The sequence below is a fragment of the Chiloscyllium plagiosum genome, unplaced genomic scaffold (assembly GCF_037043375.1).
Source record: "Chiloscyllium plagiosum isolate Xiang-an unplaced genomic scaffold, Cpla_swu_hap1 HiC_scaffold_43, whole genome shotgun sequence".
NCBI classification, from domain to species: domain Eukaryota; kingdom Metazoa; phylum Chordata; class Chondrichthyes; order Orectolobiformes; family Hemiscylliidae; genus Chiloscyllium; species Chiloscyllium plagiosum.
Genome location: NW_028270181.1, coordinates 22,325,928 through 22,343,171, shown reverse-complemented (window position 1 = coordinate 22,343,171; position 17,244 = coordinate 22,325,928). Strand labels below are relative to the sequence as shown.

General features: G+C 42.9%; 1 protein-coding gene across 12 annotated transcripts in view; it reads right to left on the bottom strand.

Annotated features, from left to right (window-relative positions):
* Positions 1-17,244, bottom strand: part of ptpn20 (protein tyrosine phosphatase non-receptor type 20) — a 440,815-nt gene that overhangs the window by 15,967 nt on the left and 407,604 nt on the right. For all 12 annotated transcript variants that reach the window (XM_087982468.1, XM_087982474.1, XM_087982476.1 and 9 more), the window contains 2 exons: positions 12,097-12,428; positions 10,179-10,394 (listed from right to left, as the gene is read on the bottom strand). In XM_087982468.1, the coding sequence (XP_087838594.1) occupies positions 10,179-10,394; positions 12,097-12,428 (548 nt within the window). The remainder of the gene's footprint in view (positions 1-10,178; positions 10,395-12,096; positions 12,429-17,244) is intronic.

Here is a 17,244-nt window from a genome sequence, read left to right as displayed (position 1 = left end):
GGAGCGGAAGTAAGGCCATTCGGCCCATCGAGTCCACTCCGCCATTTAATCATGGCTGATGGGCATTTCAATGCCACTTACCCGCACTCTCCCCGTATCCCTTAATTCCTTGCGAGATTAAAAATTTATCAATCTCTGCCTTGAAGACGTTTAACATCCCGGCCTCCACTGCACTCCATGGCAATGAATTCCACAGGCCCACCACTCTCTGGCTGAAGAAATGTCTCCTCATTTCCGTTCTAAATAGACCCCCTCTAATTCTAAGGCTGTGCCCTCGAGTCCTAGTATCCTCGCTTGACGGAAACAATTTCCCAGCATCCACCCTTTCTAAGCCATGTATTATCTTGTAAGTTTCTATTAGTTCACCCCCCAACCTTCTGAACTCTAACGAATACAATCCCAGGATCGCCAGCCGTTCATCGTATTTTAGGCCTACCATTCCAGGGATCATCTGTGTGAATCTCCACTGGACATGCTCCAGTGCCAGTGTGTACGTCCTTCCTGAGCTGTGGGGCCCAATACTGGACACAGTATTCAAAATGGGACCTCACTGCTTTTACATTCCAACCTTCTTGAGATAAATGACAACATTAGATTTGCTTTCTTAACCATGGACTCAACCTGCAAGTCAACCTTTAGAGAATCCTGGACCAGATCCCTTTGTACTTTGGGTTTATGAATTTTCTTACCGTTTATAAAATAGTCCATGCCTGAGTTCTTTTTTTCCAAAGTGCAAGACCTCACATTTGTTTACATTGAATTTCATCAGTCATTTCTTGGACCACTCTCCTAAACTGTCTAAATCTTTCTTCAGCCTCCCCACTTCCTCAGAAGTGAACAGCTGTAGCCTCAGCATTGAAACCTGTGGGACACCACTTGTCACTAGCTGCCATTCCGAAAAAGAATCTTTTATCCCAACTCTCTGCCTTCTGTCAGACAATTCTCACTCCATGCCAGTAGCTCACCTTGAACACCACGGGCCTTCACCTTACTCAGCACTTTATCAAAGGCCTTTTGGAAATCTAGGTAGATAACATCCACTGGGTTTCCCTGGTCTAACCTAGTTGTTACCTCTTCAAAGAATTCTAACAGGCTTGTCAGGCACGACCTCCTCTTACTAAATCCATGCTGACTTGTTCTAATTCAACCCTGCACTTTCAAGAATTTAGATATCTCATCCTAAACAATGGATTTTACCTCCAACCGAATTTAGACTTTTGCCTCCAACCGACTTTTTCATCTTTTGTCTTGATCCTTTCTTGAACAAGGGGTTTACAACAGCAATTTTCCAATCATCTGGGGATTTCCCTGACTCCAGTGATTTTTGGAAGATTACAACCAACGCCTCTGCTATTTCTTCAGCCACCTCCCTCAGAACTATAGGATGTAGTCCATCCGGGCCAGGAGTTTTATCAATTTTTAGACCTTTTAGCTCATCAAGTATTTTCTCTTTTGTAATGGCCACCATACTCAACTCTGCCCCTTGACTCTCCTTAATTGTTGGGATATTACTCATGCCTTCCACTGTGAACACTGACACAAAGTATTTATTAAGTTCTTCAGCTATTTCCTTATCTCCCATTACTAGCCTTACTGCATCAACATGGAGCGGCCCAATCTCTACTTTTAACTCTTGTCTGTTTCTTATGTATTGAAAGAAACTTTTACTATCAGTTCTAATATTACTGGCTAGCTTACCTTCATATTTGATCCTTTCCTTCCTTACTTCTCCCTAGACTCCATTGGAATTCTATTTAGGCATCCAAGAGAGATTGTAAGAGAACCTTTGTGATTCTGACATTAGGGCTGAATTTTGCTGATGGCTCAATCCTGAATATCAGAAGGTGAGATGTAATTATTTGGGAGATACAGAGTGTCTGAGGATTCTTGCTGATTCCCTGGTTGGGTGGGTGATCAAATCTAGCTGCCTTTTGCAGTGTTGGGTTGAGAAAGTGTATAAGATATGAGCAGGTAGGGAAAGAGTTATGTTTAGGGTTGCTTGACAAAGGCTCAGCTAGCATGACTTTTACCAGATAAGTACTTGCAGTAAACAATGATGTGCTGGAGGTGAGGTAATGGTTTAACGAGGTAAAGAACATCCATTGTGTAATGCCGGTTAACGGGGTAAAGAACATCCATTGTGTAATGCCAGATGGCTCGATCTTTGCTGTTGATGCTGGCTGATTGTAACGGCCACCACTGCTCCTGTAAGTGACTATATAGATTAGATTCCCTACAGCATGGAAACAGGTCCTTCGGCCCTCCGAAGAGCAACACACCCAGACCCATTCCCCTACATTTACCCCTTCACTTAACACTATGTGCAATTTAGCATAGCCAATTCACCTAACCTGCACATTTTTGGACTGTGGAAGGAAACTGGAGTACCTGGAGGAAACCCACGCAGACACTGGGAGAATGTGCAAGCTTCACATAGACAGTTGCCTGAGGTGGGAATTGAACCCGGGTCTCTAACTAACCACTGTGCCAATATAATTGCTTAAGAATCTGCTGTTCAAGAGAAGACCAAGAACTCACGTCTTTGTGTACATGGGTGATTGCTCTCTCTCCATGGCTTGGAATAAAGATAAAGAAGTTAGAGCCATACTGTGTCTCTGAGTGTTTGCTTCGACTGATACGGGGATACGGAAACAGGACGACAATATAGTGTGCCAGGGAGGAGTCCAAACAAATAATTACAATCGGACGGTGTCAGTGATCGCCCAGAACACTGGTATCTCGAGACGGATGGGCCCACCAGGTAAGATTTTAAACCCTGGTCCCTCTCGATATTCCTGTCTCGGAAACAGTCCCCTCGTTCAATCGCTTTGTATTCTATCGACTCCTCGAACAGTAATTAGTTCAGTCGAGAGGCACAGTTTCATAAACGTGCTGACAAACACAAGTTCGAGTCCCCTTGGCTTAATTGGGGTTCAAGTCCCCTGGGTTTTAATTGGGGTTAGAGTCTCCAGACATATAGAGTAAGAAAAGGTGTTTGAGTCCCCGTGAGAAGTGAGAAAGGGGTTAGAGTCCTCTAGGTAAAAGGGGTTAAAGTCTTTTGAAAAAAGGAGTTTAAAATTCTGCAGACACTAGGTTTGAGGCTCCATAAAAAAAATGTTAGAAACCAGGAACTTCAAAGAAAAACATCTAAACAAAATTTGGTACATAAAGCTGCCTTTATCCCTCACACCCACCCTTAGAAGAACTTTTAGGACAACATGGCGTCACCAGGTAAAGGGGAAGAAAGTGGAGCAGGTCCGCTTGGATTCCGGCAGTGAAGTGCATTGACTGCCTGGGAGGCATTGTCTGGGTTTTTGTTGTGGAAGTCTCAGTTTCTGGGCTGTGGGCTCTACTCGGTGAGTCTTTGTTCTGGGGGAAGGGGGTAGCATGGACTGCGGCGCTGTGTGGTCCATTGAGAGGGTTTTCTCCTTGTTATAAGTGTAATTTCGTTGAGAGGATGCAAAAAAAAGAGAAATGCTGACATTAAGATTGTACTAATACTTGGGTTGGAAAAGGCAGTTTCAATGTAAATTTTGCCATGCTGAGAGTGTTTGATATTTAAATATTTTGGTTTGTTAAAATACTGCTTCAGTAAATCCTTTTTAGTGACTGTTTTGCCTTGTTTGAATCAAGATCTCAATTCAATGTGTTTTGTGGGCTCTGAAATCGGGCAGAATGTGTTTTTACATTGAAATTGTACAACACTATGTCCTTCTAAAAATGATCAAACATGTAACCCTTAAAACACATTGATTGAGGACCTTGAGCCCCTGATTTGTTTGAAATTCTACAATGTCTGTTTCAAAAAACAATTGTGTCAGTGGTCATGCTTTAACCAGAAGAGAGTATTGTATTAAAATACCTTTGATATAAAAGAGACTTAAGGGGCAACTTTTTCACGCAGAGGGTGGTACGTGTATGGAATGAGCTGCCAGAGGAAGTGGTGGAGGCTGGTACAATTGCAACATTTAAAAGGCATCTGGATGGGTAAATGAATAGGAAGGGTTTGGAGGGATATGGGCCGGGTACTGGCAGATGGGATTAGATTGGGTTGGGATATCTGGTCAACATGGACAGGTTGGACCGAAGGGTCTGTTTCCATGCTGTACATCTCTATGACTATGACTATGACTACCCAAAGAGGTGCTAGGCCCATTGAATAGGTTAATGAAGGGCCCAGTTCTTGCATTTGGGCTTTTCCATGTAATACATTGTTGCTAAGTGGAGCAAGTACTTATTAAGTTGGATTGCAGTGCGGCCTAATGAAATTTTTAGCAACTCATTCACCATTCCTTCCCATTCCATTCTCCCTCATGGATGTACAGCATCTAAAAGCCTCCAGTCCAACCATTTCAACCACGCCATACAGTAGTGAGTTCCACATTCAACCACTCTGCAGTAAAGCAAACTTCTCCTGGGCTCCTTACTGAATTTATTGGTGACTACCTGGTATTTATTACTTCCGGTGTTTGGATTGTTATGTGCCTCATTGAGTTACAACCCCCCAGAATGCTCTGGTTTAGTCCATTAGCAGTTTACATTGTTAAGGGAGTGCTGACATGCTGCTAGATATTGTTCTCAAAAAGGAACCTGTTTATTCCAATGTAGATTACTTTCCAAATTGTTTTCCAAGGTGTACATCTGAGATGGAGCTCTTTTATAGATTACCAGGCTCTGATCATATTGTTACATTAGATAAGGACTGATCCATCCTCTTCATGAGTTCATGTCCATGTGCTCTTAAGACTATTATAAGACTATTAGAGTATTATAATGCTACCCATTCTGGGCTGCTCATCCTTACTGACGTATAGCTCCACGATATCTTTGTAAGGTTGATCCAGGACCCTGAAGTCCTTACACAGCAGATTTCGTTAGCGAAAAAAAACGCTAGCTCATTCAGTCTTTCCTGATAGTTATTACCTGTCAGTTAGAGTCATACAGCATGGAAACAGCCCCTTCGGCCCAATCCATCCATGCCGACCAGGTTCCCCAAAGTGAACTAGTCCCATTTGCCTGCATTTTGCTCATATCCTGTTAAAGCTTTCCCATCCACGTACCTGTCCAAGTGTCTTTTAAATGTTATAATTCTACCCACTTCAAACACTTCTTTTGGGAGCTCATTCCATAGACACACCACCCTCTGAGTGAAACTGTTGCCCCTTGGGTCCTTGTCATATCTTTCTCCTCTCACCCTCTAGTTATGGACTCCCTTACCCTGGGGAAAAGTCCCTGGCTACTCACCTTTTCTATAGCCCTCATGATTTTATAAACCTCTATAAGGTCACCCCTCAGCTTCCCACGCTCCAGGGAAAAATAGCCCCAGCATCTCCTATAACTCAAACCTTCCAGTCTCGGTAACATCCTTGTAAGCCTTTCTTTGCACCCAGTTTAATAGCATCCTTCCTATAGCAGGGTGACCAGAATTGTACGCAGTACTCCAAATGTTACCTTACTAATCTTTTGCACAGCTGTAACATGATGTCCAACTACCCATGCCACAATTGTGAGTTCCTCTTGAACTTTCTCCAGGACCTCTCTACCCCCTAGTTTAACAGTATCACACTGGGTAGCTGCCAAATATTGCTTGCACTGTTGCCCTCTCTCTTCTCAGCCCTTCCCTTCCCAGAACTCTATTTGAGCACCACTTTTAGGGATGGGCAGGCTCTTGTGTTCCAGTTGCGTCACACATTTCGTGTTTGGTTCACATGCCAGCTACTGGACAATAGCTCCCTCTTGCTAACCTGTGGCATTCTGGACAACTACTGTGGGTGCTGTCTGGCAGGTTCTTAACAAGAAAGCAACTCAGAGAAGGTACTCTGGGCTGATTCCTGGGATGAAGGGGTTGTCTTAGGAGGAAAGTTTAAATGAAATTGGTCCTTTACTCATAGCGAGTTTAGAAGAATTGACCTCATTGAAACAGGCAAGACTCTAAAAAGGTTTCTAAGGTCAGATTGTGAGAGAATTTGTTCTCTGGTAGGGGGAACTGAATTGAAGGGGCATTATTTTTAATAATGGGCCTTCCATTTAACACAGAGATGAGAAGAAATTTCTCTCAGAAGCTCGTTAGTCTTTGGGATGATGTTGCACAATTTAGCAGTGGAGGCTGGGTTATTGAATAGGTCTGCGTTAGACAGTTGGGGAGCTAAGGGTTTTGAGGCTGATAAGAAAGTGACGTTAAGGGCACAGTCAGTCGGGGCACTATCTTGTTGAATGGCAGAGCAGGCTCCAGAAGCTGAATGACCTGCTTGCATCTCCTGTGTTCCCCTCGGTCTCTAATGGGGAATTGGATCTCCGAATGGCCCAGCTCTGATCCAAAAATCAGCTGTTCCATCCCAACTACAAACCACTGCTGAACATCGCAATGTGAATAAGCAGCAATTTGTGAGCTCTTGAAACACCTAGTCATCTGTGGGAACTGTGTAAATCAAATTGGGTAACGTCAAGCCAGTATACACTATACAGAGCGGTACTCCAATTGCCATTCAACCAGTGAAACCACTGAAACTATTAAAGGGTACGATAATGGTAGATAGTGGAATGTAGTACAGATACTTAACAGGTTCATTGTAAAAAGCATTCAACTTATTTACTTAGCCATAGATGGAGTGTTTGCTGGCTAGGCCAGCATTTATTACCCATCCCTAATTGCCCTTGAGATGGTGTTGCATGTTGAATTGCTGCAGTCCATGTGGTGTAAGGCCACTCATAATATCGTTAGGAAGGAGGTCCCAGCATTTTGACACCATGACAGTGAAGGAACAGGGATATATTTCAGAGTCAGGATGGTGTGCAACTTCTCATTTTCTTGATGATGATAATTTTCCTATTTTAAACGTCCCACCCAATCTTGAAATTTTTGTTTTCAATCTTCTCTTTCAGCCTCACTGTTACTACTTTAACGTTCATCTTCCACTATATTATCCCTTGCCCCCATTCTCCAACAATCTTTAATATCATTCAATACGTCAAACGCCATCTCAATAAAACAACTTCTTTTTACCCAGGCAACAAACCACCTGACTGCTCTCCCAAAATCCTTATCCTAATTATGGCTTCTCCATCCCATTATTGCTGAAACTTCAACTTGCTCTTCACATTTCATTGATCAAAATGGTTCTGAAATTATGCCATTGTCTCACTGTCACCTGGCTTTAAGTAAGGGGCCCTCTTGTCAAAGGTTATTCTTTGATTTTCAAACAATTTTCCAAAATTTTCCTTTTAATGATTGACTGATCCCAATCCTCTATTGGCATATTACAGCACAGAAATAGGTCATTCAGACTAATCTGCTCATTCTTCACCTCCTCTAACCGAGACAATCTTTTGAACAAATCCCATTCCCCATTCATGTTGGTTGATAGCTTCCCAAGATCAATTGATTTTTGTTGGGAAGGACATGAAGAGATATCAAGCACCAATGTTGTTCACTTTACTGTTGCAGTGAATGCCATGTTTTGCTACTGTTACATCAGGCGATGGAGCTCACTCTAATTACTGGAACTTTTAGTACATTTACTGCACTCAAAAGAAAAGGTATTTGCCTCTTAGAGTCATAGAGTTGTACAGCAGGGAAACAGGTTCTTTGATCCAATTTGTCCACGCCGATCAGATATCATAAATTAATCCAGTCCCATTTGTCAGCAGTTGGCCCAAATCCCTCTAAACCCTTCCTATTCATATATTCACCCAGATGCCTTTTAAATGTTGTAATTGTACCAGCCTCCGCCACTTCCTCTGGCAGCTCATTTCAAACATGCACCACCCTCTAAGTGAAAAAGCTGTCCCTTAGGTCCCCTTTAATTTTTAGAATTTAGAATTCTTTCCTCTCTCACCTTAAACCTATGCCCTCGAGGTTTAGACTCCCGTATCCCGGGGAAACGGCCCTATTCATATCTCTCATGATTTTATAGACCTCTATAAGGTTATCCCTCAGCCCCCGACACTCCAGGGAAAACAGCCTCAGCCTATTCAGCCTCTCCCAATAGCTCCATACCTCCAACCATGGCAACATGCTCATAAATATTTTCTGAACCCTTTCAAGTTTCACAACATCTTTCACAACAGCAGGGAGACCAGAACTAAATGCAGTATTCCAAAAGTGGCCTAACCAATGTTCTCTACAGTCGCAACATGACCTCCTAATTTGTTTTTCTATTTTTAAGCACCTTTTATAGCCCATGTAGGTTTTGGGTCAGTGCGAATGTGTAGACTTTGTGGTTCTGTGTATTTGTTTTCATGATGTGCTTAGTGAGGAGATGAATCAGGATATATGAACTCACTGTCATCCATGCCTTTATCATTATCAATTTTAAAACAATAATGCAAATAGTTAACTTGCTAAAACGGTGTGTTAAAATTCAGAGGACTTGTCACTCTAATAGTTTATCACCGTTTTTATTATTTTAGGAGCATGATGAACAGAAGCAGGCCATTCAGCCCTTCTAGTCTATTCTTCCATTCAGTTAGACCATGGCCAATCTGTACATCAGCTCCATTTGTATGCCTTTGCTCCATATCCTCTGCTTTAGTCTATCGCAGGATGTTGGCTTTGCTGGTTTGGTCAGCATTATTTGGCCATCCCTAATTGCTCTTCTGTAGGAACACACAAAATAGGCTGGGGTTGTTTTCCCTGGAGCGTTGGAGGCTGAGGGGTGACCTTATAGAGGTTTTCAAAATTATGAGGGGCATGGATAGGATAAATAGACAAAGTCTTTTCCCTGGAGTTGGGGAGTCCATAACTAGAGGGCATAGGTTTAGGGTGAGAGGGGAAAGATATAGAAGAGTGAATACTCAAGGTCTTTTGTCCAGGGCAAGGGAGTCCAAAACGAGAGGGCATAGGTTTAAGGTGAGAGGGGAATGACTTAAAAAGAATGACTTATAAGTTACCCTAAGGGGCAACTTTTTCACACAGAGGGTGGTGTGGGTGTATGGAATGAGCTGCTAAAGGAGCTGGTACAATTGCAACACAGAGGACGACAAACTTGTGGAATCTTAAAAGGCATCTGGTTGGGGATATGAATAGGAACGGTGTAGAGCTAAATGCTGGCAAATGGAACCAGATTAATTTCGGACATCTGGTTGGCATGGACAAGTTGAGCCAAAGGAGTTGTTTCCATGCTGTAATACTCTGTGACTCTGTGATAGTCATGACGTGGAGGACTGGGGTGGACAAAGTCAAAAATCACATGACACCTGGTTATAGTCCAACAAGTTTATTTGAAATCACAAACGTTTTGAGCAATGCTCCTTCATCAGGTACCAGCATCACTCCGAAAGCTTGTAATTTTAAATAAACCTGCTGGACTATAACCTGGTGTCAGTTGATTTTTGTCTATGAGCTGCTGCAGTTATTGTGGTGCAGGTAAACCCATAGTGCTGTTAGAAAGGGATTTTCAGCATTTTGACTCAGTAACAGTGAAAGTACAGCAATATATTTTGAACTGTGTGTGGTTTGAAGGGGAACTTGCAGATGTTGATGTTCCTTGTATCTGCTGCCCTTCTCCTTCTCATTGGTAAAGATCATCATCTCACTTTGTAAACCTCCAACTGATTCCAGACTCTGGAGAGAGTTCCAGATTTCAGCTGGGTTTAATAAATACCAGGAAAATTTAAAAAATACTTGTCCTCACCAGCAGAGAGCCTGGGGAACTGACACTGTTTGGGAGAGGTGGGAGATGTGAGCTCAAGTCCCGTGCCTAGACTAATGTTCGCATCCAGAGATTCCCCAAGATTCAGGCAGGTGTTATTGAGTGAGGAGAAATGAGCCAGGAGTGGTTGGGAAGAAATTCTTATGGAAAGCTACAAGACACCAGCTAGTTGTTTGAACAAGCTTGGTTCTCAACAAGATCGTAAAACAAAGAACTGCAGATGTTGAAGATCTGAAACAAAACAGAAATAACTGGAGACACTCAGCATATCTGGCAGCATCTGTGGAGAGAAAGCAGATTTAATGTTAACCAAGGGTTCAACTCTGAAAAAGTATCACTGCGCTTGAAATGTTAACTCTGCTTTCTCTCCACAGATGCTGCCTGTCTCCAGCTTTCTCTTTTGTGGTTATCAACAGGAGTTGGACTGTGCATCCTTGAATCACAGGAGTAGCATAAGGACAATAAATTGTAGATGAAAGCATCTCAGACATACAAAAAGAACTTCAGAAGAACATTTCTTTCACTTACGCTGAGTTCTTTGTTAATCAGGCTCAACAGTACATCGGTGCAGATTAGGACCCCACTTCTCCCGATGCCAGCACTGCAATGGACAACAGTCGGTCCCTGATGATGCACTTCCCTCATACAGAGAATGAACCGCACAAGTTGCTCTGACGAGTTCGGTGTTCCGTGATCAGGCCATGTAACAAATTGGAGATGTTTCACATAATGTACTTCTCCGGTCTGAAATTGGTGAAGACGCAGAAATCAAACCATTGCCATATCTATTCGACGTCACTGCAGAATGCTCATTCCTTTCCTTCTACCTTTGTCTTACACCAGCACACTTCCAGCTACCTCCATGATTCATCGAAATACCCTTCTTGATAGTGGGTCAGGAATAGGAGTAGGCCATTCAGCCCTTCCACCCTGTTGTGCTACTGAATGAGATCATGGCTGATCCTTTATCTCTACGCCATACTCCTGCTCTCTCTTTCAATCCTACTTGACACCTTTAGCCTCTAGAAATATATTTATTTTTAAAATATATTCAGTGACTTGGCCTCCGAATATAATAGAAAATTCTATAGGTTCGTCATTGTCTGTGTTAAGAAATTTATCGTCATCTTAGTGAGTTATCCTCATTCCTAAGACCATGGTCCTTTGTTCTGGACCCCTAGACAATGGGAGCATCATTCCTACATCCAGTCTGTCCAGCCCAGTCAGATTTTATATGTTGCAATGAGATCCCCTGTCATTCTCCTAAACTCCAGTGAATACAGACCCAGTCAACTCAAACTCTTCTCATACAACAGATCTGTCACTCCAGGAGCCATTACTGCATTCCCTCTGCAGCAAGTATAACTTGCGGTGGGTCAGGAGACCAAAATGACACACAATATTCGAGGTGTGACCTTGCCAAAGCCCACAAAGTGAGATGAGGAGGATCTCATATCTATAACTCAGCTCTCCCAATTCTGGATAGACCTAATAAAACCGGTTTCTTTGTGTACTGTACAATCTTACAGCTCAAGAGGCCATTCCATCCATTATTCCTGTGCTGGCTCTCTGTACTCTTTCCACATAGCCTCATAAAGTTCACAACTTCCTTTTGAAACATTACTGTCAAATTTGCTTCCCAAATCAAAACTTACATGTGTTCAAGAAAAAGTTTTTTTTAAACCTAGACTCTGGTTCTACGCCCTGCAGCCTGAAACTGTTTCCTCTCCTGGCCAATCTCTGTCACGAGAAACATTTCTTTTTGCACACAATCTTCACGAAACTGACCATGATTTCGAACCCCCTTATCCAATATCCTCTTCAGTTTTCCTGTCAAGGTGATCCACCAACCAGCTGGCAAACAAGAGCAGGGAAAGCCGAGTGCGACTATACCGGAATCACGCCTTGAACCCTACATGGACTTAATCGGTTTAAGATGAAACAAAAAAACTCGAAAGATCGGCGGATACTGGAAAGCAGAAACAGAAACAGAAATTGCTGGAAAAACTTAGTAGGTCTAGCAGCACCTGTGGAAAGAAAGCGGAAAGTTGATGGTGGTGCTAGCAATTTCTGTTAAAACGAAATATCTTCAATTCATAGAATCCCTGCAGTGTGGATGCAGGTTATTCAGCCCATCAAGGCCACATCAATCCCCCTCCCAGTATTTTTCACAGCTAACCCACCTAGCCTGCATATCCCTGGACACTATGGGCAAGTTAGCATGGCCAATCCACCCTAATCTTTGGCCTGTGAGTGAAAACCCACACAGACATGGGTAGAATGTATAAACTCCGCACAGTTGCCTCAGGCTGGAATCAAACCCAGGTCCTTAGTGCTATGAGGCAGCAGTGCTGACCACTGAGCCACCAGTGCAACCAACTAGAATGTCAATCTGTGGAAGAAAAGAAATATGATCTGTAACTATTATGATTTTCTTTTTCTTTACCTCACTGTCTGTCATCTTCATGGCATTTATTTCAAAGGAATCCAGGATCTGTTGATTTTCCAGGATTAGTTGATACTTGTTCACTCTCATTGGTTTATACATTTTGTCAGGCCAGTATCTGTGACACTTGACCTTTCCCCGCTCGTGTTCACGGGTCATCATCGCGATGATGCCAACTTTGTTTTCCCAGATCATTTGCCAGAAGTCGTTTGTGGTGCCTGGTAATGGTCCCTGGCAGGCGATGTACACATACTCCTCAGAGCCAATCGGCATCCTAATGTAACTTGCATTGATGTAGCCGTGGACCCCGACTCGAACTCGGGTTTTATCATCTGAGGTGTCGAAAAACAAATGTGTTTTTGTGATGGCTCAACTCATGAGTGTTGCAGAGCATTATACAAAAATACAACACAGTCATTCAATTCAACAGCGACATGCTCTTCATCTCATGCCATCAACATATCCAGCTATTGTTTTCTATAAGACCATAAGACATAGGGGCAGAGATTAAGCCATTCAACCCATCGAGTCTGCTCTGCTATTCAATCATGGCTGATACATTTCTCAACCCCATTCTCCCACTTTCTCCCTGTAACCGTTCGTCCCCTTGATACTCAAGAACCTATGTATCTCCGTCTTAAATATACTCAATGACCTGGCCTCCACAGCCTTCTGTGACAATGAATTCCATAGATTCACCACTCTTTGGCTGAAGAAGTTTCTCCTTATCTCCATTCTAAAAGCTCTTTCCTTTACTCTATGGCTATGCCCTCGGGTCCTAGTCTCTCCTACCAATGAAAATATCTTCCTAACATCTACTCTGTCCAGGCCATTCAGTATTCTGTATGTCTCAGTTAGATTCCCCCTCTCATCCTTCTAGATTCCATTGAATATAAACCCAGAGTTCTCAAACGTTGCTCATATGTTAAGCTTTTCATTCCTGGAATCATCCTCGTGAACCTCTTCAGCACCCGCTCCAGGGCCAGTACATCCTTCCTGAGATATGGGGTGCAAAAATGCACACAATACTCCAAATGTGGTCTGATCAGAACCTTACAGAACCTCAGAAGTACATCGCTGCTTTTTTATTTTCTCTCTCACACTTAACTGGTTCTCTTTAGATGCATTTCTGTTATTTGCCTCAATTGTTTATTTTGGAAATGAGTACAGTATTAACCACTCTCTCAGTAAAGATATTTCTTCTGAATTCCTTATCGGAATTATTGCTGACTACCTTAAACTTAAGGTCTTTAGTTTGATCTCCTTCATAAATGGAAATGTACACTCAATGACTGCCCTATTCTGGGTAATCCACAATGGAGGATGGGAAAAATTTCTGGCTGTAAGAGCTGCTCCTGTTTTGAGGTATTTTAGGTGTTGGAGGTGATTTCCTCGAATTCCAGGAGCAGCAATTACTGTTTTATATGCTGTTGCATTGTTTTGGAACTTTGGTAAAAAGAAAAGTCAAAACAACAGCAGTTTTAAAAGGGAGAAGAACAGACAAAGGAAGCACATGGTGAGGTCAGTGCAGGAGAGAGAGAGAGAAAGAAACTGACACCAGAGTGAACCTGCACAGTTAATGCCTTTGCTGTTTAAATTCATGTACCGCTGGACATCAGAGTGCGTCTGGGAAAATTAACAAACAGTGAAATTCACAATTGATCTTGGAAGAACTATTTGGGGGAAGTTCACAACACAGAATCAGATAAATTAATTGTTTTAAGTGGCCTACAGAAAGTCTGCAGTAATGAGTAGAGTGGGGTCTTTCTTGATTATATGTTTTTTGATTATATGTCTCTTGATTAAACTTAAAATATAAGCCGTAACTATTAATCTAACCTGAGGCAGAATTTTGTAGAGGAATAAGACGGTGTTATTTTCTGGGTCTGTAGATTGTAAAGGAGCAAAAATGGCCTTTGCAGTGATATGTGCTTCTTGTCAGATGTGGGAGTTTAAAGAGAGTTTAAGGGTTACTGCGGATTATATCTGCCATAAATGCTATTGGTCACGAGTCTTATCAGAACGAATGGATCAGTTGGAGAGACAGTTAGAAGCGATGAGGAATTTGCAACAGCAACAGTATGTGATGGATGGCAGTTATAGGAAGGGGGGGAAGTCTCAGATACAGTCACATGGTTGGGTTAACTCCAGGAAGGGTAAGAGAGGTAGGCAGCTAGTGCAGGTGTGTCCTGTGGCTATACCCATTTCAAACAAGTATGCTGTTGTGGAAAATGTAGGGGGTGATGGATTCTTAGGGGAATGTAACACGAACAGCCAAGTTTCTGGTATTGAGACTGGCTCTAATGCAACAAGGGGTACGTCAGGTTCCAAGAAATCAATTGTGTCAGGGGATTCTCTAGTCCAAGGTACAGACAGACGTTTCTGTGGCCAGCAGCAAAAAAGCAGAATGGTGTGTTGCTTCCCTGGTGCCAGAATCAAGGATGTCTCAGAGAAGGTGCAGAATGTTCTTAAGGGGGAGAGGGGCCAGCAAGAGGTCATTGTCCACATTGGAACCAATGACATAGGAAGGGAAAAGGTTGAGATTCTGAAGGGAGATTACAGAGAGACAGGAATTTAAAAAGAAGGTCCTCGAGAATAGTAATATCTGGAATACTCCCAGTGCTACGAGCTAGTGAGGGCAGGAATAGGAGGATAGAGCAGACGAATGCATGGCTGAGGAGCTGGTGTATGGGAGAAGGATTCACATTTTTGGATCATTGGAGGCTATTTTGGGGTAGAAGTGACCTGTACAAGGAAGACGGATTGCACCGAAATTGGAAGGGGACTAATATAGTGGCAGGGAAATTTGCTAGAGTGGCTTGGGAGGATTTAAACTAGTAAGGTGGGGGGTGGGGTGGGGGGAGATAGTGAGGAAAGAGATCAATCTGAGACTGGTACAGTTGGAAACAGAAGAGAGTCAAACACTCAGGGCCCGCAGGGACAAGGAGGACTAATAAATTAAACTGCATTTATTTCAATGCAACGGGCCTAACGGGGAAGGCAGATGAACTCAGGGCATGGTTAGGAACATGGAACTGGGATATCATAGCAATTACAGAAACATGGCTCAGGGGTGGGCAAGACTGGCAGCTTAATATTCCAGGATACAAATGCTACAGGAAGGATAGAAAGGGAGGCAAGAGAGGAGGGGGAGTGGCATTTTTGATAAGGGATAGCATTACAGCTGTGCTGAGGGAGGATATTCCCAGAAATACAGCCAGGGAAATTATTTGGGTGGAACTGAGAAATAAGAAAGGGATGATCAACTTGTTGGGATTGTATTACAGACCCCCTAACAGTCAGAGGGAAATTGAAAAACAAACTTGTAAGGAGATCTCAGCTATCTGCAAGAATAATAGGGTGGTTATGGTAGGGGATTTTAACTTTCCAAACATAGACTGGGACTGCCATAGTGTTAAGGGTTTAGACGGAGAGGAATTTGTTAAGTGTGTACAAGACAATTTTCTGATTCAGCATGTGGATGTACCTACCAGAGAAGGTGCAAAACTTGACCTACTCTTGGGAAATAAGGCAAGGCAGGTGATTGAGGTGTCAGTGGGGGAGCACTTTGGGGCCAGCGACCATAATTCTATTAGATTTTAAATAGTGATGGAAAAGGATAGACCAGATCTAAAAGTTGAAGTTCTAAATTGGAGAAAGGCCAATTTTGACGGTATTAGGCAAGAACTTTCGCAAGCTGATTGGAGGCAGATGTTCGCAAGTAAAGGGACGGCTGGAAAATGGGAAGCCTTCAGGAATGAGATAACGAGAATCCAGAGAAAGTATATCCCTGTCAGGGTGAAAGGAAAGGCTGGTAGGTATGGGGAATGCTGGACGACTAAAGAAATTGAGGGTTTGGTTGAGAAAAAGAAGGAAGCACATGTAAGGTATAGACAGGATAGATCAAGTGAATCCTTAGTAGAGTATAAAGGCAGTAGGAATATACTTAAGAGGGAAATCAGGAGGGCATAAAGGGAACATGAGATAGCTTTCGCAAATAGAAATAAGGAGAATCCAAAGGGTTTTTACAAATACATTAAGGACAAAAGGGTAACTAGGGAGAGAATAGGGCCCCTCAAAGATCAGCAATGTGGCCTTTGTGTGGAGCCGCAGAAAAAGGGGGAGATACTAAATGAGTATTTTGCATCAGTATTTACTGTGGAAAAGGACATGGAAGATATAGAATGTAGGGAAATAGATGGTGACATCTTGAAAAATGTCCAGATTACAGAGGAGGAAGTGCTAGATGCCTTGAAACGCATAAAAGTGGATAAATCCCTAGGACCTGATCAGGTGTACCCTAGAACTCTGTGGGAAGCTAGAAAAGTGATTGCTGGGCCTCTTGCTGAAATATGTGTATAATCGATAGTCACAGGTGAAGTGGTGGAAGACTGGAGGTTGGCTAATGTGGTGCCACTGTTTGAGGAGTGTGGTAAGGACAAGCCAGGGAACTATAGAGCAGTGAGCCTGATGTTGGTGGTGGGCAAGTTGTTGAAGGGAATCCTGAGGGACAGGATGTACATGTATTTGGAAAGGCAAGGACTGATTAGGGATAGTCAACATGGCGTTGTACGTGGGAAATCATGTCTCACAAACTTGATTGAGTTTTTTGAAGAAGTAACAAAGAGGATTGATGAGGGCAGAGTGGTAGATGTGATCTATATGGACTTCAGTAAGGCGTTCGACAAGGTTCCCCCTGGGAGACTGGTTAGCAAGGTTAGATTTCATGGAATACAGGGAGAACTAGCCATTTGGATACAGAATTGACTCAAAGGTAGAAGAATGAGGGTGGTGGTGAAGGGTTGTTTTTCAGACTGGAGGCCTGTGACCAGTGGAGTGCTGCAAGGATCAGTGCTGGGCCCTCTACGTTTTGTCATTTACATAAATGATTTGGATGTGAGCATAAGAGGTACAGTTAGTAAGTTTGCAGATGACACCAAAATTGGAGGTGTAGTAGACAGTGAAGAAAGTCACCTCAGATTACAATAGGATCTTGACCAGATGGGCCAATGGGCTGAGAAGTGGCAGATGGAGTTTAATTCAGATAACTGCGAGGTGCTGCATTTTGGGAAGGCAAATCTTAGCAGGACTTATACACTTAATGGTAAGGTCTTAGGGAGTGTTGCTGAACAAAGAGACCTTGGAGTG